Source organism: Cajanus cajan, chromosome 3 (genome assembly GCF_000230855.2).
Source record: "Cajanus cajan strain Asha chromosome 3, NIPB_CcT2T_4, whole genome shotgun sequence".
Classification (NCBI taxonomy): domain Eukaryota; kingdom Viridiplantae; phylum Streptophyta; class Magnoliopsida; order Fabales; family Fabaceae; genus Cajanus; species Cajanus cajan.
Window position 1 is genome coordinate 69471597 of NC_138519.1, and position 20344 is coordinate 69491940.

A 20344-nucleotide genomic window follows, 5' to 3' on the forward strand; every position below is an offset into this window, starting at 1 on the left:
TTCCTTCTAAAAAGTATCACAAATTAGTCTTTTATGTATGGTATTTGAACTCCTATCCTTTGTAACTGTCGCAATATACACTTGCCTTTTAAGCATATTTTACGGACACATATGCGATATTAATTTATTAGTGTATAGGCATAGAAACATGATTGATTTATGAATGTTGCGCGAAATAAAATAGGAAATGACAAGTTTTTTAAATTTTGGTAATACAATTGGTTAGGAGATTGATCCTTAAAAGAATTATTCTTAAAAAAGTAGCTTTTATCACATATATTTTCTATATAACTGCATAACTTTGATTTTTTTATTTTATTATACGTAATAGTAAAGAACCGTCTTTTTTGAGTCCAAGAATAATTTTTCCCAAATCCTTTTCCTTTTTTAAACTAAAATTACGTATTTATTTTCTCAGTAAAAATAAAAAAAGATAATTTTAATAAATATGCGATATATTCCAAAAACAAAAAATATACAAATAGCAAACAAATCAATATTTTTTTCTTTACAGTAAAATGCATTTTATTTATTCAGGGAAGGTTAAAAAAAAAAAAAGGTAAGGGAATAAAAGAAGTTTCTACAAAATTAAAACTATGAAAACAGTATAGTTTGTTTGACACAGGATCACATCACATGTGAACGATTTTACAAGTTTACCTGTACATTAAACTTAAGATAAAACCACAGTACTGGAACGACGCCGTATCACCTCTCAAATTCAACCGTATATATTTATATGGAAGCCAGTCTTATCTTTAGCTTCCACCTTATCCCACATATATAGAATAAATACATGGTATATTATATTATATATATATATATAGTAATAAAAAAAAACATCAACATGAACATATGGTCATTGTCACTATATATATATGTTCTACCAACAAAGTTTAATTTTGATGGAGCTATTTTCTGTCCAACCTGGCTTTGGTTGCATCCATTGCTAATCGAATGAAAGAAGAGGTATCACCTTGCACAACCAAATTTGGAATAAGTTGAGGTGAAGTTTCCATATTATTGTTACGACCACCCACATGCTCATAATTTAAGAAAGGATTATTGTAGTAGTCCATAAGAGCTGCATTATTTTTAGGTATTATTATATTGTCTTGATCATGGACGACACTTGGGTTAGTCAATCTTTCTTCATCATAAGGATCCTGCTTTGTGATGGAACTATTACCACATTGTCGAGGTTGTGTTTGGTAGAACACCTTTGAAACCACTAATTCCCCATCTTTCTCTTCTTCGTTGCTTCCAAGGTGGTATTGATGCATCACCCAGTTGGTCTTCTCGGGCTTCTTTTGCCTCCCATAGTTGGTGTAGAGAACCAGTATCTTTTTGAAACCCTTCACAGCACCACCAACGAAAACTGGTCTAGTTTTTCCTGTTTTGTGCCATCTTGTCTCGCTTCCTTCTTCATCAGTGTGAACCTTTCTTCTTTTCCTTGTTCCGGTTGTGTATGCTTTAGATGGCCTGTGAAAGAAGTGGCGAATCTGTCCATCTTTGCCTACACCTGCAATTCTTCACGGAATAATGTTTCATGTATGTATCTTTTGTTAAGGAAAAATATATTGGACACACAAAATAATGGAGAGAGGGAGAGGTACGGACTCGTGATGTCAACGTATAAATAGGAAAAGGTGGTTGTTTGTGTCCCAAAATCTTTCTTCCACGTGCATGAAGTAAGATGCATGCAGATTGCAATCTTTAGATTAAGTACATATTAGTGGCTTTTAGGTGAAGATATGAAAAGCTAAATTGCTTCTCGAAGATTTAGGTTAGTTCTTTTTTCTTTTTCCCTTTTGATCTTTATTAACCTCCATAAAATAATTAAAATCAAAATCACTTGTTCCCCTTTCTTTCTTGCCCCGTTAATTTTATCCCCTAATTATAAATATAAAAAAATGACGCATTAGCATAAAAGACTAACAATAAGAAAAGGGTGTTACATTTTAATCAAACGTCATTTTTCAAGAGGGATAAAAAAGAGGAGACATGCATGTGATTTCAATTCCAAATTATAAGTGATCTACTAAATGATGTGTATTGGTCTCATAATCCATTTAGCCAGTGAGACTTATATAAATTTACCCATTATAATACAATAATAAAAAAAAAATATGTTGGAAAGAATTATTGCCCAAGATTAAGGGCGAGCATATACATTCACTTCCTACATGGCTAGCTAAATGTAAGATGAGATGCCACCATTGAGTTTGGTAGTTAAATTGACAACACTAATAAAGTATTTTTTTTCTTGTAACATACTTGAACGAGTTGGTTAATAGGTGTGAATGTGATTACTTCTCCCATTGATTTCTTAGTTTCCTTTTGGACAGAGTGACACATAACTCCAATGGGCAGAAACTTTTAGTTGCTACGTTAATTATAAATTCAAGAAAAACGAATCAAAAGATGAGACATTATTTATTGGAAAGGTAAAATATCTGTTCATTTTCTTCCCTAATTTTAACAAAATAACCTCCCGCTCCCCTAGGCGTATCATTTAACTTTTAGAGAATCCCTTCCACAGCAAGTATAGAATTTTAAAATTAACCAACAGCAGATTGTTATAATGTTTATTATTTTTCATTTGTAGAGACTATAAATGGTTTGGAGTCGTTTTCAACTGCACTAATTTCTTTCAGCAAACTTATTTTCATCACTACCTAAAACCTTGCATGTTTCATGCAACACATCAATTTGATGTCTCCCAAAATTTAGAACTTCGATAATAAGTATAACCTATGCATCAAACGGTATTTCCAAACCAAGCTTTAATTTGAAAAACCGTGGGCAACCCCAATTGCAGTTATAAACTTATAATATCAAGGTTTTTGGAGTTTTTACGATTACATGCATTATCTATAATATAAAAAAATAGCAATGAAACCGTAACTTCCATCGCATTTTTTTTATAGGAAAAAGATTCATTGTTAATAAAAAAAAATAAATAAATAAAGTTAAATTGAGCACAACTTATGCCCGACTTGAGACTCCAATCCATTGCTGACACCCAAACAAATAGCTTTAGGACTAATTACACCCGGTGCTAATTAACATCACCCAAAAAAAAAAAAAATTTATTGGGATGGATAGAGGAGAGACATAGGAAAAAATAAATTAAGGTAGTCAGAAAGAGAAAGTAATAAATATTATGATTAACATGATGAAAAAAATATAAGATAGAGAAAAATAAGATAGAAGTGAAATAGAAGAGAAAGTGAATGAATGATTTTATTTTTGATTTAAAACCTTGTTTCAAACCATAAAACCTGGCAAAATTAATAAATAAAAAAAATAGTTGAAAAGCAAAATAAAATATGAAAGACGTACCTGGAAGCTTTTCTGGGTGCGTATAACAAATCCCGTTCTCGCCCTCAAGCGTTGGTATGAACTCATCAATAAGGGGATGAAGCTTTGGCATATCAGACAGTACCTTTGCTTCCAAATGCTCTAATATCTCCTGATCATTCGGATCGAACTTCACCCCAGATGGTAACCCCGGCAACTCATTGATTCCACTCTAATGAAGAAACAAAAAAAAAATAATGATAGTTTTAAGAGTATACATAAACAAAGGAAAGGTTAATAATTTTATAAAATAAAAAACACAAACATGTGGTGGTGAATGATGAAAACCTAGATCTTCTTCAGTACCTGATCTTGGAATTCAATGTTATGGCCACACGAGGGACAATTTATGGTTCGAATTTCGGTTGGTTTTGGGTCAGTAACACTAACAAGAGTGTTATTAGTTGTTGTTGGAGTAATAGTGGGTGTGACCACTCCAATTCCCCTCTCTTCATCTGACTCATTGCACCATGTCATCTCTTTCTCCTATGCCCACATATCCCTAACCAGATCCTTTATTTCTTTTACACCTCCCTACAATATCACCTTCCTAATAATATAACCAGCAAGGAAAAAAAAAAGAAAAAAAGAAGGTAAACACAAAAAGAATAGCATAGAATTAAGGAGGAAAAAAAGGAAAAGGTAAAGCTCGAAGCCTTGTCTCTTTCGAAACACGTTTTTCTCGAATCACCTCTTGTTTTTGGTGTAGGAGTAATCAATTCTACTAGTATTCCTTCCTCTACATGTATTCTCTATCTATGTATGATTGAACTAGCTAGGTTTGGTTGTGTAAACTGTTTGCACTGGCCAACTTGTTCATAGAAAGAGAGAGAGTGAGAGGGGCAAAGGGTATAACCGATAAAAGAAAGGTGGGACTCAAAAGTGGGTTCTACATATAGAAAAGGATGCTTGGACGCCAAGTTTGCTTGTGTCCCCGTATATATATATACGCTTGGCTTAGGGGGTTAAAAGGTTCTTATTATTATACATGAGAGATTAATTAGATTGGCTAAGGAAAAAAAAATTATATGAACCCTAAACAAGTACAAAAAAAAAAAAAAGTAGAAAACGGTGGTGGGTAAGAGTGGAGATGGGGCAACCTGATTCTTCTTAGGACGTTTCACCTTTTTAGCAAGAGCATGTGTGCGTGTTAGGAGTTCAGCTGCAGTGTCAAATTAGAGTGTCCTTAAAGCTATGTAAAAATTTCACAAACATCAGACATGTACATACGAACCGACAAAGAATGTAACATAAAGAATACGTTTATGATTAATGTATATATCTTTGCACCAACCAACAAAAACACTGTATATATATACCCAATTTTAACCCCTTTCTTCACGTAGACTTCTTATCTTAAGTAACGGATCTCTCTCTCTTTTTTCTTTCACACTCGCGCACATACACGCTCCCTACACGTTCCTTCCATGCTATTGCAAGTAAAATAATATGTTCTATGTTCAACGAAATTCTTTCCAAATTTCATACACAAGGGGTATAATATTCTTCAAATTTTCAACAATTAAGATTTAAGACCGAATCTTCGTGCTTTTTCAACGTAATTTTGTTGATCTTACATGGTTTGGGGTCCAAGTATGAATGTGACAATCAGTTAACATCTTAAAATTAATTTATAAATAACAAGTGATTATAATCTGGTGTGTGACGCTTGGTGCTAAAGATGTTGAACATTTTCACTGCTGCCACACATTGTGGCGTTTTTATCAGTTCCCTTTGAAATTTACATGATGTGGAATGATGCTAATGGTTTTGACTTTTGAGTATCGAAGTAACCGGTACGGAGAAAAGACACAAACACAGATTAGCATAACCCTTCATTAAGAATTGTGATTTTTTTTCATTTTATTTTCTATATAAACCAACCGACACGTCTTTTTCAGCTTCTCAAAGAAGCTACGCAATACGAAACTTAGGTATTAAGCTCCAGCATATGATTTTGTTCGTATTTGGTTTTTTAGGGCTTTTTTGCAATGTTGTTTTCCCAGATATGTATACACGTATAAGGGCGTGATCACTTGGAGCCTTTAAACATGTTCACTTGTCTTACAGTTTCTGTAGATAAGGTTTGTTTGTTTGGAGAAAGAGGGAAAGACGCAGTGAAAAAAGGAGAACAAGAAAACTTTATACCAAAACGTGATATGTGCAATTGATCGACCGGAATACGAGATATGGCATGAATGTTTGGACAGTACATATATAGTAACTCCACGTAAATTAGGGTCCATTTTCTAAATATAAGCATTTGTGTTCAGGTCAAATAGACAAGTCATAAATATGTCATTTTCAAGTGTTACCTAATGTTGACATGTTGAAATTGGATTCATAATAAGATGAAATTTACCTATTAATTAAGTTTCATGCTTCGTTTTGTCTTTTCATTATCTTTGCTACCATAAATATATATATTCTCACTATTTCAAAATAAGTGTCTTATTATAGATGAAGAAAAAATAAAGAAAAAATAAAAAAAATAGTAATTTCAAAAAATTAATCTTATGATTAATATTTTTTTACTAAAAATAATTTAATACTAAAACTTATATTCACATGATATTATTGAGAGTATAGATGAAAAAGATGTAATTAATATTGTATTAACATAATATTTATTAGTGAAAAAAAACGTACTTCATACTTTATTAGTGTTGTGGAATGTGGAGGTTATAAAGTGCTTATGTTGTAATTTATTTTTAGAAAATAATAATTTTTATTTAAATTAATTAAGTGAAATTACTAAATTATCATCCATCAAAAAAATAATTGTGCAGCTATCATAAGAGTAAAAATGTCTTAAAATTTGTGTACACAAAAATGATGAAATGGATGGAGTAGAGTAGTAAGAAATTCTCACAATACAACAAATTAAGAAAAACCTTAATTATTTATGATTTATTTTGTATTAACAAGGCAGGAATTAAATTCTGAACCACGGGAAAGAAATTGAATAAGTTTTTACCGATCTATAATCGAACCAACCATTTTCATGGATTTAAATGCCAGCTCTTTTGAAGACCTTTTCCTGGCAGAAAAAAATCCTTATTTTCCGGGCTAAAAAAAATAATAATAAATGCAATGGATGTAAAATTAAAGAATAAAGCTTGATTTGTATAGTTAAATAAAGGTTTGGGTTAAAGTTTAAGCATTACCAGGAGAATTTCGTTAGTTACATTAGATTCCTAGATATAGGACGAATTATAACACCTTGCGTTGTAGCCATAGATTAATTCGGGGTAAATTTTAATTAATGGCTATGAAAAATTAGCATCGATATTAGGGGTGGGTATGCGAACCGGTCCGGCCCGTTTAAGGCCCGGTCCACGAAGTCCGCATTTTTAACGGGCCGGATAAATTCGGTCCGCGAAATAAATGGACTTAAATCTTCAAGTTTGTATCCGGCCCGTGAAGCCCGCGAATAAACGGATAAATCCGCGGGCCCAATTAAATCTAAATTGTTTAAATGAATATTGACTCAGATTTTGAATTTCTTTTCCTTTTATTTAACCTATGAAAACATGAGGAAAAAAAAACATATAAAATGATATAAATATACTTCTAATAATAACATCAAACATTGTAAATAATAAATCAAAGTCTTAAATAACAAAATTTACACATTCTAAATTTCTAATAGAAATATTTAAGTCTCAATGCCTTTAAAATTTAAAGTCCAAGCATACCAATTATTAACCAAATATTAAAGCCTTACTACCTTAAAACTTTAAAAGTCTTAATACACAACCAAACAAATATAAAACATTTGTAAATCCAAGTACATCAAAGTCTAAATACCTTAAAACATCAAAGTCTTAATTAATATCTTAAAAACAAACATAAAATATTTGTAAGTCCAATTATATCTATCAAATATAATCAAGCATCTTCAATAATAAAATTTGAGTCTACATTTAAACGGGTAATCCGCGGGCTCGCGGATTAAATCCGTAAAATCCGCGGACTAAACGGGTCGGACCTAAAAAGTCCGTATGATTATACGGATTAAAAAAAATGGGCCCGTTATCCGTGAAGTCCGCGGACTTATGGACCGGTCCGCGGACTCAAGTCCATATACCCACCCCTAATCGATATGTTGAACGGTTGAGCTGTAAAATTGAAAATGCGCCCTTGTACAAGGAGGAGCAACAACAATACAGTTTTTATTAAATTATTGAAAATTAAATATAAAACTTAATAAAAAAAATTAAAAAAAAAATGTTAGACACACCATATTTTGCGATTAGTAATAAATTTTATTTGATAATAAAAAATATGTTGCTAGTAATTTTTTTCTTCTAATATTGCGACAACCCCTTGTCCATGAGTAATTGCACTTGAGATCAATGAGAAAATAATGCTTTAAGGACTATTAAAATACATAAGACATGCTTCTTGATATTTCCTTTATAGATTATGGGATATGATTATTTAAGGTAATTTTATACTATTTATACAAAATTATATTTTACGACATTTTTTTATATTTATAATCTTTAGCTTTATTTATCAAATCATTCATCTTATTTCACATTTTGTTTCCTTCTCTCCCTTCCCTCTCTCATAATTGTCAACAAGTCATAAGACATTGCTGTAAATAAATAAATAAATAAAACTCTTAAAATATGGGATACACTTTACAAACAAAAAAAAAAATATTTTGTAAAAACTCGTCAAATTCCTACACGTAATAGTTCACAATTAGTAACGGAAAAAGATACATATTTCTATATAAAATTAATATACATCATGTCATTCCTAGATATACAAGTAATAATATATATGTATGTATAAAATTTGTACCAACAACTGAAATACTTCACAATTACATGTGTATATACTATATATATACCAAAAACTGTAATATATAAATCTAAGTTCTCAGTCAAATTAACAACAATTAACAACTATTAGGCTAGTCACTTCAAGGTAACCCAAAATCATCATTGCCAAACAACTTGATCTCCAAAGGACTTCATCAAATAACTTATCTCTACTTTGCTCTCGTATCAAATATGATTATCACAATTTAACTACATTAAAACATGTAAGAGTAAGCTATAATTTAAAGAAATCAACATAATCAGTATAGAAGTAAAAACTATAATATTAACATAAACAACTCGACTTAATTCCACACAATATCAACTTAAGACTTTTCAACATAATACAACATCTTCTTTAACTTAAACAACACAACAACAACACCTCAATGCAATTCATGATAAATCAACATAACATATGAACAACACAACTTAGTCAACACATCAAATGCACAACATAACAATCATATGCGTCATCATATATTTCAACTAAGAGATCTCATACAACACAAGTGAGTAGTCCAAGTAGTTTGACCTTATCGAACCAACAACCCGATCTTTTATAAATCCAGCTAGATCAACAAATAATTTGGATAAAAATTCATATAACATGATTTCTCAGATTTCACCACTTAAAGTAGGAAGTCTAATATTCCAATTAGTGTAGAATAACTTGGATGTGAGTTTATCATAGCATTAGTTAGCATAATTAAGCTACCTATGAGAATATTCTGTCAATTACCCTCTAAATACTATGTTTTTCCTATACTTAATTAGGGATTTTAACCCCTAACCTTATCCTTACCCTAATTTGGTCGGTTTATATTCGTATGTCTCAACTTTACTTACATATAGATCAACAATCGTCACTTATAGTCAGTATGCATTAACTTAACTCACATATTGCATCAACTAAGACCCTAGAAAAGACTCAATTATCCACTTATAGGATCAACTTCTCAAGAAAGATTTTTAAAAAACTAGGCTCTCGGACCACCACAACACAATATCTTCACAATGGAATATACAACTTAAAAAAAATAACTTTTCCTCTAGTCCTAAGTTAATCAACACAATAAAACTTCGATGCCAATTCATTCTCATCATAGCTACTCAACTTATGAACCACATACAACTCAACTCAACTTTCAACCATTTAATCAGTTTATACAATTTATTACACCAAGGTATAAAGATTCAACATCAGGTATCAACATATAATATAAAACACAACTTAATCATCATATAACATATCATAGATTCCACAAACCTATACTTATTCAACTTTTAACAACACAAACAACAAATATTTAAAGGATAGTTCGCACTCGATATGCCACTTTTTTCGTGCCTAACGTGAAATGAGGCAAAGAGTCTCTAACTCACTCATGTCTGATGCCAAACTTCTCGTGCTTGACATGGATGAGACAGAGAGCCCATGTTGCTCTCCGCTTGACGTGGCCAAAATCCACGTCCGATCTCATTTTAGGCAAGGAGTCTATGCCTGACTCACGTCCGACGTCACCATACTAGTGCTCGACATCGTCTAGGTAGAGAGTGTTATGTCTTGGCCGTATTAGGCACCACTTAACCCTTGGATCCAACGTCAATAAATTAGAGATGTTTCTCTCTCCTCACGTCTGATGCCATTCAAACCATGTTTGGTGTGACACCCTCTACCCCAACATACATATACAGTAATTATAAAAAAAATAGAATTTTTCATCAATAAAAATCAAATTTCCAATCATGTAAGGGTAAAGAGTTCACATTCATAAACTTAATCCAAATAACATGCCAATAAAATTACAAGAAATAAAAATGAATTTTCCAAAATAATTTAATAAGAACATCTTAAACTAATCCTATCTACGCCCCGATGTCACATGTCCTATCAGAGCAAAGCCAAACTCTGAAGCCTAAGCTTCATCACCTACATTCTCAGCCTCATGTTGATAATCACCTGTACAACAGTCAAAGGAAAACAACAAAAGAAAAGGGAGTGAGAAACATCTCACTCTGGCTCACAGTGTAGAAATACACACCGGATAGCCAAACACAAACAAGACAGATATAGCATAGATATGTTAATAACAATATTTCATCTCACTCATCCAAGACATAAAAATATCAATTTATTATATAACATTGAAAATGCACATCTATGGACACGAACTACATATTATCATGCATGTGGCGCCAGTAAAACATCACATGGCGTATTGCCGCTAGCAATACACGAAGAGTAGTCTAGGAGTACATGTCGGGTCACACCCTCTGCGCACTCTCACTAGAAGGATATACTACCAGAGTCTTGTCGGGATAGCTAAGCCGCACAAGATACATCCCATGCACACAATGGGCGAGACTGAGACTTCCAAACCGAGCTATCCCCAAGGACTGATCCCCAAAGCTTTTACACTAGGGGGCCTTCTCTAGCGGTGTATTCCATATCGTACCCTTAAAACACTTATGCAAATGATGCATGCCAATCAAGACTCTATGCATTCTCATATCACATTATCATTTCCTATGGTCATATCACATCATCACATTTCTTCATCATATTTCATTATCACGTTTCATATCTCATGTCTCAATCACATTTCACATTACATCATCATATCACATTTTCTCATCATATTCACAAAGCCTCTACAGAGCACTTTAATTTATATTAAAACTCGTTTATTTATAAAATTAAATACATATTTTTACATCTCATCAAACAAGGAATGTAACAGAACAATCAGAAATCAAAACAGAAAATATTCATATTTTACCTATTTCTCATAGGGTTTCTCACAGGAACCCATAGAGTACTCTAAATCATATCAAAACATATTTATTCTCAAAATTAATCACATACTTACACATTACATTTAACAAGGAACACAATAGAGCAATCAGAAATCAAAACAGAAGATATTCATATTTTGCCTATTTCTCATAGGGTTTCCCATATGAACCCATAGAGCACTCTAAATCATATTAAAACATATTTATTCTCAAAATTGATCACATATTTACACATTACATTCAACAAGGAATATAATAGAGCAATCAGAAGGTAAAACAGAAAATATTATAAATATGTCTATTTCTCGTAGGGTTTCCCATAGGAACCCACAGAGCACTCTAAAGCATACAATTAATTGTATATAAGAAAAATAATAATCAAAATATATAGATACAATTGGGGAGAAACCCCTCATACATGAGCATACAAAAAAATACAGCAAACACAGGATTGGGGGCCAATCCCACTACCCGGCATATATTCCCACACCTAGAGCAAGATTTCTCACTCCTCCCTTTACCTCGATAAGCAGGAGCCGAATCTTGTTGGTCGCCCCCCTCTAGGTTCCCCTTCGTCTTCAGAGAGAAAGGAGGAAAAAGATTAGAAAATGAAAAATGAGTTTTAGAGGGTGCAAAACGCTCTATTTATAGTCATCAGGCTGCGGCCAGAACGGCCCGTTCCGAATTCGAAACGGCCCGTTCTGGGCACATGGAATATGTACAAAAGCCTCTCCCAGAACGGACCGTTCCAAAACCAGAACAGTCCGTTCTGGAGTTTTCAGAACGGCCCGTTCCAAAGTGGAACGACCCGTTCTGAGGCAATACCATGTTCTTTAAAACCACATCCGGAACGGCCCGTTCCCAAAGTGGAACGGCCCATTCTGGGTTGAAATTTTACCCATACTTGATCATGTTGGAACGGCCCGTTCCCAAATTGGAACGACCCGTTCCGGTTCTATGAAAATCCAGAATTACTAATAAATAAATAAATAAATAACATATATATATATATAGATATATCAAATTAAAATAAAATATTAATACAATTTAAAACATAATTTTCTTCAAATAATAATTATAAAAAAAATATCATAATTAATAATATTATACAAAATAATTTTTATAAATTATTATTAAAAACCTTTAAAAATTCAATCAAACCCATTTAATTAATCAAAATAATTATAAGGAAATAATATTCATAAATATAAAAATAAATAATAATTATTCGTAATATTAGTAGAAAAATTCGGGGTGTTACATTTGGTTTGGCTAAGTCATAGACTTTCCTCTAACTCATGCCTAACACCATAAATCTTGTGCCTAACGTAAGTGAGGTAGAGAGCCTCTAATGTTTGTCACGCCTAGTGCAATGTGAATTCTACACTTAACAGATTCACGTTTTTAGCTCAATCCACGTGAAAACTAGAAAATCCCAACATGCAACATAAGAAAACTCATCTATACATCATTCCCAACTCAACTTCATTCAAAAGAACGACATGCAACCACATTTAGATAGAATGATCAAGTTCTCCTCTTCAAAAACTAAGAACCCAAAAGCTTAACAACCAACTTCAATTTCATACAACTTATCAACACAATGAAATCATTTCATATACAATTACTCAAAGGTTAATAAGGAACTAGGTTATAGTTTCTCTTACCCTAAAGTCTTAAAATTTGAAAGAGAAGAAGAAGAAGAAAAAAAGGAACTTCGAACACCCACTGGAAAGCTCCACACCACTTTGATCCTCAACTAGGGGCTTCAGATCACTACTTTGGTACTTAACCATGAACTTCTATGAATTTTGAGAAGCTAGAAAGAAGAAGGTGAAGAACTTCATAACTCCAAAACCCCTCTCACTACTATCTCTCTAAAGTTCTCCAAGAAATAAACTTATGAGGCTCTGATCACAAAAGAAGCCTTATATATCTTTTTCCAACAAGTTAAACTTGACCTAAGTTCAAAGGTACTCCTAAAGAATTAAAAACTCAAAAGGAATTTTATAATTCTAAAATTTTCCAACAACTTAACATCAAATCAACACATCACAAATCTTAATAAAATCAACAACAATTAGTTAAAACGTACGATGTTACAAAGTTATAAGTATTAATTTAAAAAAGCATTGGTTAATATTGCAACTATGTATATATATAATTATTAATTATTAATTAATAAATGTAACTTTAAAATTTTGTTTCTAAAATATACGTTTACATTTTAGATGAAGGATATATACTTTTTTTGACTCACTGAGTTCGTTTGTTTTAATTTAAAAAGATATGTTTATTAATAAGTACTTTAAAAAAATTAAGAAACAGATAAAAGTTGATTCCTAAAAAAAATTAAAAAAAATTCTTTATTTTAAAAGAAGAAGTTTAAATAAATATATCAAAAAAAATAAAAAATATATTTATTTATTTTATTTAAAAGAGTAATTTTATAAGAAAAAAAATTAAACACACACACATATATATATATATATATATATATATAAGGTGGGTTCAAACGACACCAATGTAATTTTTATTAAATATTATACCGCTTAATAATTTTATATTAAATGTAAATTTTATAAATCTAACTGTAACACCCCGATTTTCACAAATTATATATGAAGACTTAAAGCTCAATAAGGGTGATTTAGTGGCCTAGAACGGGTCGTTCCCAAACTGGAACGGCCCGTTCCAAACTACTAAAAAGACCTATAAACCCTAGATTAGAATGAGTCGTTCCAATATCCAGAACGGGTCATTTTGGTTGAAGAACGGACCGTTCCATATGCGAATTTAACACATGATGAAAGGATCCATAATGTGTCGTTTCGGATCCAAAACGGCTCGTTCTGGCCACTTCTGACATCTATAAATAATAGAGTCTGGCACTACTCCTAGACACACTCTCTAAAGACCAAGGAGAACCAAGAGAAGGAGATCAACCAGATTTTGCTCTAGCATTATCTTTTGCTTATCCAGGTAAGGGGGAGTGAGAAACCTCGCTCGTGGGTGTGGGAATAATGGTTGGGTAGCAAGATTGGCTCTCAACCCCTTGTTTGATGCATGCTTCTAGGAACAGACAAAATATCAATGTTTTCTATTTTATTTTCTGAATGTTCTATTGCGTTCTTTGTGTAATGTTGAGCGTAAATATGTGTTTAGTTTCAAAAGTAGACAAGTATTAGAGTGTTCTGTGGGTTCTTGTAGGAAACCCTATGAAGTAAAATTAGGGATATGATCTTTGGATGAATTTTGAGGCATTATATGTAAAATTGATGATGGATTCATGTTTTGGATAATAGTCAAAGTGTTTTGAACAATTAAAATATTATATTAACTGGTTGGTTGTAGAAAATGCGTGAAATCATGAAGTTGAATCTATGACTTTTATGCTTCGTATATTATGAATTGCGAATTGAATGGGTATGATGTTGGATAACTTCTCGGTATGATTTATGTCCTATTTTAATGTATATGACTACAAGAAGTTCCTTATATGAGACTATGTCAATATAAAGTGAGAATGTGAAAGGTGAACATATGATCTGTGATATGATATTATAAAATAATGTGACATGAGATATGATGAGACATGATAAGTGAAATGTTGAGTCCATGAAATAGTGAATGTGTGTCATGCATCATGTGCATATATGACTCCAAGTGTGTCGCTTAGGCCGCATACTAGTGATGTAACAAGCTATTCCAGGTGTACCTTAGGTCACTAGTGATGAAATGATTGACTCCAGGTGTGCCGCTTAGGCCGCATACTAGTGATGTAACAAGCTATTCCAGGTGTACCTTGGGTCACCAATGATGAAATGATTTATTCCAAGTGTGCCGCTTAGGCTGCATACCAGTGATGTAACAAGCTATTCCAGGTGTACCTTGGGTCACCAATGATGAAATGATCTATTCCAGGTGTGCCGCTTAGGCCACATGCCAGTGATGTAATGAGATATTCCAGGTGTAGCTTGGGCCACCAATGATGTATTCATGAATGAACGTACCCCAGGTATGTTGTTGTAGCAGCATACCAGTGATGAGAAATGTTAAACTTCTGTATGGCCCCACATGCATGCATTTATGAGTTGAGTCCATGGCATTATTTCATGACAAGTGAATGTATATGCATTTTTAATGTATCTATAACTTGAGAGTTATGCTTGGTTATGTGTAACTTGTGTGATATTTGTTATGATTGTGTGAGCGTTGCCTAACATTTATTTCTACACCTGAACCTGAGTGAGATGTTTCTCACTCCCTTGTTGTTCTATGTGTATTTTATTGTGTTGCAGGTGATCATCAACATGAGGATGTTGGTGATGAGGCTTAAGCTTCAGTTGGGCGTGCTCTGATAGGATATGTGACATCGGGGCGTAGTTAGGACTAGTTTAGAATATTGTTTCCATTGAACTGTTTTGAAAACCTCAATTTCTTTCCTTTGTAATTTTTGCATTGGAGATATTGTTTATAAGTTTATGAATGTGAATCCTCTACATAAATATTTGAGAATTTGGTTTTATTTATGAAAGATTTTAATTATTCCTATTTATTGTGTAATCATGAATGTGGGGTAGAGGGTGTCACACCAACCGTTAGATTGAAAGTTCATCTCACTTTATATATTTATATCAAATTTTGTTAAAATTGAACAATAACTTGAAGTTAATTAAAATATTCATATTTTATTATATTTTGAAATATATATATTACGTCAATTTTGTTTTATAAAAATGAAATATCAAATCATCTTATAATATAAAATTTTGTATATATGGTATAAGAGTAAAGAACTTTCAATCTATCGGTTAGATTTATAAAATTCACATTTATTGGACAATATAATACTTAGTAAAAATTATACCGATGTCGTTTGAACCCTCATATATATATATATATATATATATATATATATATATATATATTAAACACAAATCTCTATCTTACGCTAGTAGGGGATGGGTATATAGACTTTCCCAACCTGTTTAAGGTCTGACCCATGAAACTCGTGTTTTATCCACAAAATAAAATGACTTTTTAAAGTCTATTTTTGGCTCTCCAAAATCCGTGAATAAAGGGACTAGTTCGTGGGTCTAAATAATAATTTTAAATACATACACAATTTTTTTGGTGTAAAAAAAATCTTTTATTTTTAAGTTGAAATTCATCACACTAAAATTTACCTATATTTGGAATGGTGTTAAACACTAAATATTAAAGTGTTAAGGCTAAAAATATTAACAATATAGTTTCAAACTTTCCATAATAAAAAAGTATCGGAATGTCTTAAAAATAATCCAAATGATAGAGTCTTAATATGTGAAAAACTAATTCGTGAAGTTTGTGGGCTAGTTTGCGAGCTCCCAGATTAAGTCTACCAAGTTCGCGAACTAGAGTAAAAAATTAAACATAATTTTACAAATTTGAAGGAAAAAAGTAGGTTCATTATCCGTGAAGTTCACAGACTTATGGACTGGCTCACGAACCCAAACTCAGACCATCTACCCACTTAATCAATAGAGAAAAAGAGGCACTACATGCCTCTCTATTTTTTAAATAAGTTAAAATAACTAAAAAGTAAATCATGCAGTAAATAATCATGTGAGTAATTATTTAAAAAGAATAAAAAAATTGAGACCAAAATGACATTAAAAAAGAAAATTGATTTAAATTTATGAGCAAAATAAAAGAGCGTAAAATACTCCATATAAAAATGGAGATCAAAGTAGTTATTAAAAGAAGTATTTTTTTATATAATAAAAAAAATAGAAATTAAGATTAAGCAATAAAGGTAGTTAAGTAATAAAAGTAGTATAATGAATAGTTATTAAAAGAGAATGGTAGTTACTATTTTTTGTAACTAATTTAACAATAGAATGGTATAATGTTCTACTAAATATTGAGACAAAAAATGGTTACCAAAACCGGTCTCCCTTTATAGAAGTGGGTAGATGGACTGAGTTTGCAAGCTAGTCCGTAAGTCTTCGGACTTCACGAATAACGAACCTAATTTTTTCAAATCCGTAAAACTATGTTTAATTTTTGTATCGGTCCGTGAAGCCCACAGGCTTAACGGACTTAATCTTTGGGTTTATAGGCTAGTTACCAGACTCCATTAATTTGTCTTTTACATATTAAGACTTTAATATTTAGTTGTATATTTGAACTTTAAAATTATTATGACATTAAAATTATGTTTAATTTATATATATTTATCATTTGTATTATTTTTAAGACATTTTGATATTTTTATTATAGAATTTTTGAGACAATTATATAAGTATTAATAATATGTTTTAGTCTAAAATACTTAGTGTATAACACCATTCTAAATGTGAGTAAATTTTAGTATGATGAATTTTATCTTAAATAAAAGAATGTTTTTTTACATCAAAAAATAAAAGGGTTTCTTTTTTCTTTTCTAATTGTATGCATTTTTATTTTAAAAATATATTTTTTTAAAATTATTATTTAGATATGTAAATCAATCTTATTTATCAATAAGTTTTAGCGGACTAATACAATCTTTAAAAAAAACTGTCCATTATTTTGTTGACCGAACTCGTCTGACTTATATAAATACGTGCTTTACATGACAATTCTTAAATGGATAAGACGATTTGTATAACCACCCATTAATTATAATATTGACTGGTTAAAACCTTATTTTGGTCCTTTATAATCTTTTTTATTTTAATTTAGTCCTTCATTAATTTTTTATCTCAATTTGGTCCAAAATTAATTAATTGGTTTCAATGTGGGACTTTCCGTCCAAATTGCTTTAACGGTGTTAACTTTTGGCCACGTGGACGTCACGTAGATGCATACGTGGCATCCACGTGGATGAAAATATTTTTGAAAATACCTGGACCCAGAACGGCCCGTTTTGGTTGCAAAATTAAAACACCACCAGTGAAGCAGAACGGGCCGTTCTGAAATCAGAACGGGACGTTTTGGTTTCAGAACGGCCCGTTCCATAACTGTGAATAAAATATTCTTTACTTAATTGTGTTTTTGATAATATAATTATGCAATTTTGATCTCTAAGGTTTTAATTGAGTAATTTCAGTCCTTAAAAGATTATAATTGTGTAATTTTAGTCTCACAATTTTTAATTGAACAATTTTAATCTCTCAAATATCATAATTGTGGAATTTTAGTCTTTCTCATTAAAAATTTAATAATTTTAAAATTTTAATATATATATATATAATGTTTTAAAACTATATAATTGTTTGTTTATTTAAATTAACGTATATTATTTTTTTTTAATGTATCAAATGATATATATTTACTATTACTAAATAAATAAAATTTATATATTATTAGTATTTTAATATTACTGATAAATTAATATCAATAATATTTTTACCCTTTTTATAAATAAACTAATAATTTGATAAATATAACTTAATATATATTAATATACTTTTACAAAAATATAAATATATAAGATCAGATATATATTTCTAATTAATATACTTATATTTTTGTAAAAGTATATTAATATATAACAAGTTATATTTATCAAATTATTAGTTTATCTATAAATATATTAATAATATTATTGATATAATATCGAAAATTATAATATACGTTAATTTGAATAGATAAATAATTATTTAATTTTAAAACATTATATATATATATATATATATTAAAATTATTAATTTTTAATGGGAGAAACAAAAATCATACTATTATGATATTTGAGGGACTAAAATTGTTCAATTAAAAATTGAAGGACCAAAATCGCGCAATTGCAATTCTTTAAGGACTAAAATTATGCAATTAAAATCTTGGAGATCACAAAACTGCACAATTATAATACTTGAGGGATAAAAAATGCAATTAAACCAATATTCTTAATTAATTTTATTAAAAGATATAATAATTAATAAGATAAAAGGAATATCACTTTATAATTTTTTGCAACTTATTTAAGATTAAAGGAATAAAATGATAAAAATTAATAAGATAAACATAATAAAATAAAATATAAAAAAAATATTAATATATTTATTTTATTGGATATAATAACATAATTAAAATATAATTAATAATATATATTTTATAAAATTATTAATATTTTATATATAAAAAAATAAAATAAAACTGGAACGGCCCGTTTTGAAACTGGAACGGGCCGTTCTGGTGCATTTTGGGTGTGTTAATTTTGCACTTGGAACGGTCCGTTCCGGATGCAAAATTAACACACCAAAAGTGCACCCAGAACGGCCCGTTCCGGTTTCAGAACGGGCCGTTCTGGGTCCAGGTGTTTTCAAAAGAATTCTCATCCATGTGGATGCCACGTATGCATCTACCGTGGCCAAAAGTTAACACCGTTAAAGCAATTTGGATGGAAAGTCCCACATTGAAATCAATTAATTAATTTGGGACCAAATTGAGACAAAAAATTAATGAGGGACTAAATTGAAACAAAAAAATATTATAAAGGATCAAAATAGGATTTTAACCGATATTAACTTGTGGAATAACTGGCACGTAATCTCAGTCTTTGCCAGTCATTAAGTGTTGGACACACCATTGTATTAATAATAAAAATGGTATAAAAAATTCTATAAAAATATTTTATTTTATTTATATCTTAGCCACAGTTGCATATGTTATTTAACGCATAATACCGATTGCATTTTCATGAGTTTCAACATCAACAAACTGTATCCATGGTATTTTCCTTAAGGTTCATCTTTTAAAAAATTATATTCATCGTCTTAAAGTATATATCAATAATTTTTATGGAATTATATAATTATACTCATGATGAAGAATATATATTTAGATGAATTTCTCTATAAAAAAATAAAAATAATAACTTTTAAAAGTTAAAATTAGTTTATATATGAACTAATTTATAAAATTCATTTTTATAATTAAATTTTTTTAAAGATTGATCTATAATTTATATATATAAAAAGTTGTAATATCCTATTTTTCATAAAATATAATATATTTTATTATTAATTTTAGTATTTTGTTTTTATTAATAGGAGTTGTTTAGTATTTATTTAATTATTTGGTATGTTTTGAAATATAATATAAGGTGTATTATTATTGTTGATTTTATTTAAATATTTTATTTAATTAATTTGAAAGGGAAAGAATCAATAACTTAGGTTAATAGTTTTAACTGGAGGGTTAAAGAGATATTAATATTTTTTAAATAGTAATTTTTTAATCGGGCCCTCTTATATTTTTTATTTTATGTATGTGTTTCAGAGCTCAGAAAGCAGAGTAGAAAGGAAATTATCTGAGAGTTGTGCATTTATTTTCTTCTGTTTACCAAGATAAGAGAGAGTGAGAAACTGCGCTCTAAGTGT

The 20344-nt window shown here is 30.4% G+C and overlaps 1 protein-coding gene across 2 annotated transcripts; it reads right to left on the bottom strand.

Annotated features, from left to right (window-relative positions):
• Positions 1-568: 568 nt before the first annotated feature.
• Positions 569-4561, bottom strand: LOC109798218 (NAC domain-containing protein 73). 2 transcript variants are annotated; one of them, XM_020358440.3, is made up of 4 exons: positions 4055-4559; positions 3670-3913; positions 3346-3535; positions 569-1522 (listed from the first exon to the last, which is right to left on the bottom strand). In XM_020358440.3, the coding sequence occupies exons 2-4, from the start codon at positions 3838-3840 to the stop codon at positions 912-914; spliced, it is 972 nt and encodes a 323-aa protein (XP_020214029.1). In that variant the 5' UTR covers positions 3841-3913; positions 4055-4559; the 3' UTR covers positions 569-911. The 2 variants fall into 2 exon arrangements, with proteins under 2 accessions (XP_020214029.1, XP_082927292.1); XM_083071166.1 differs by having other exon boundaries at positions 3670-4561.
• Positions 4562-20344: the final 15783 nt, after the last annotated feature.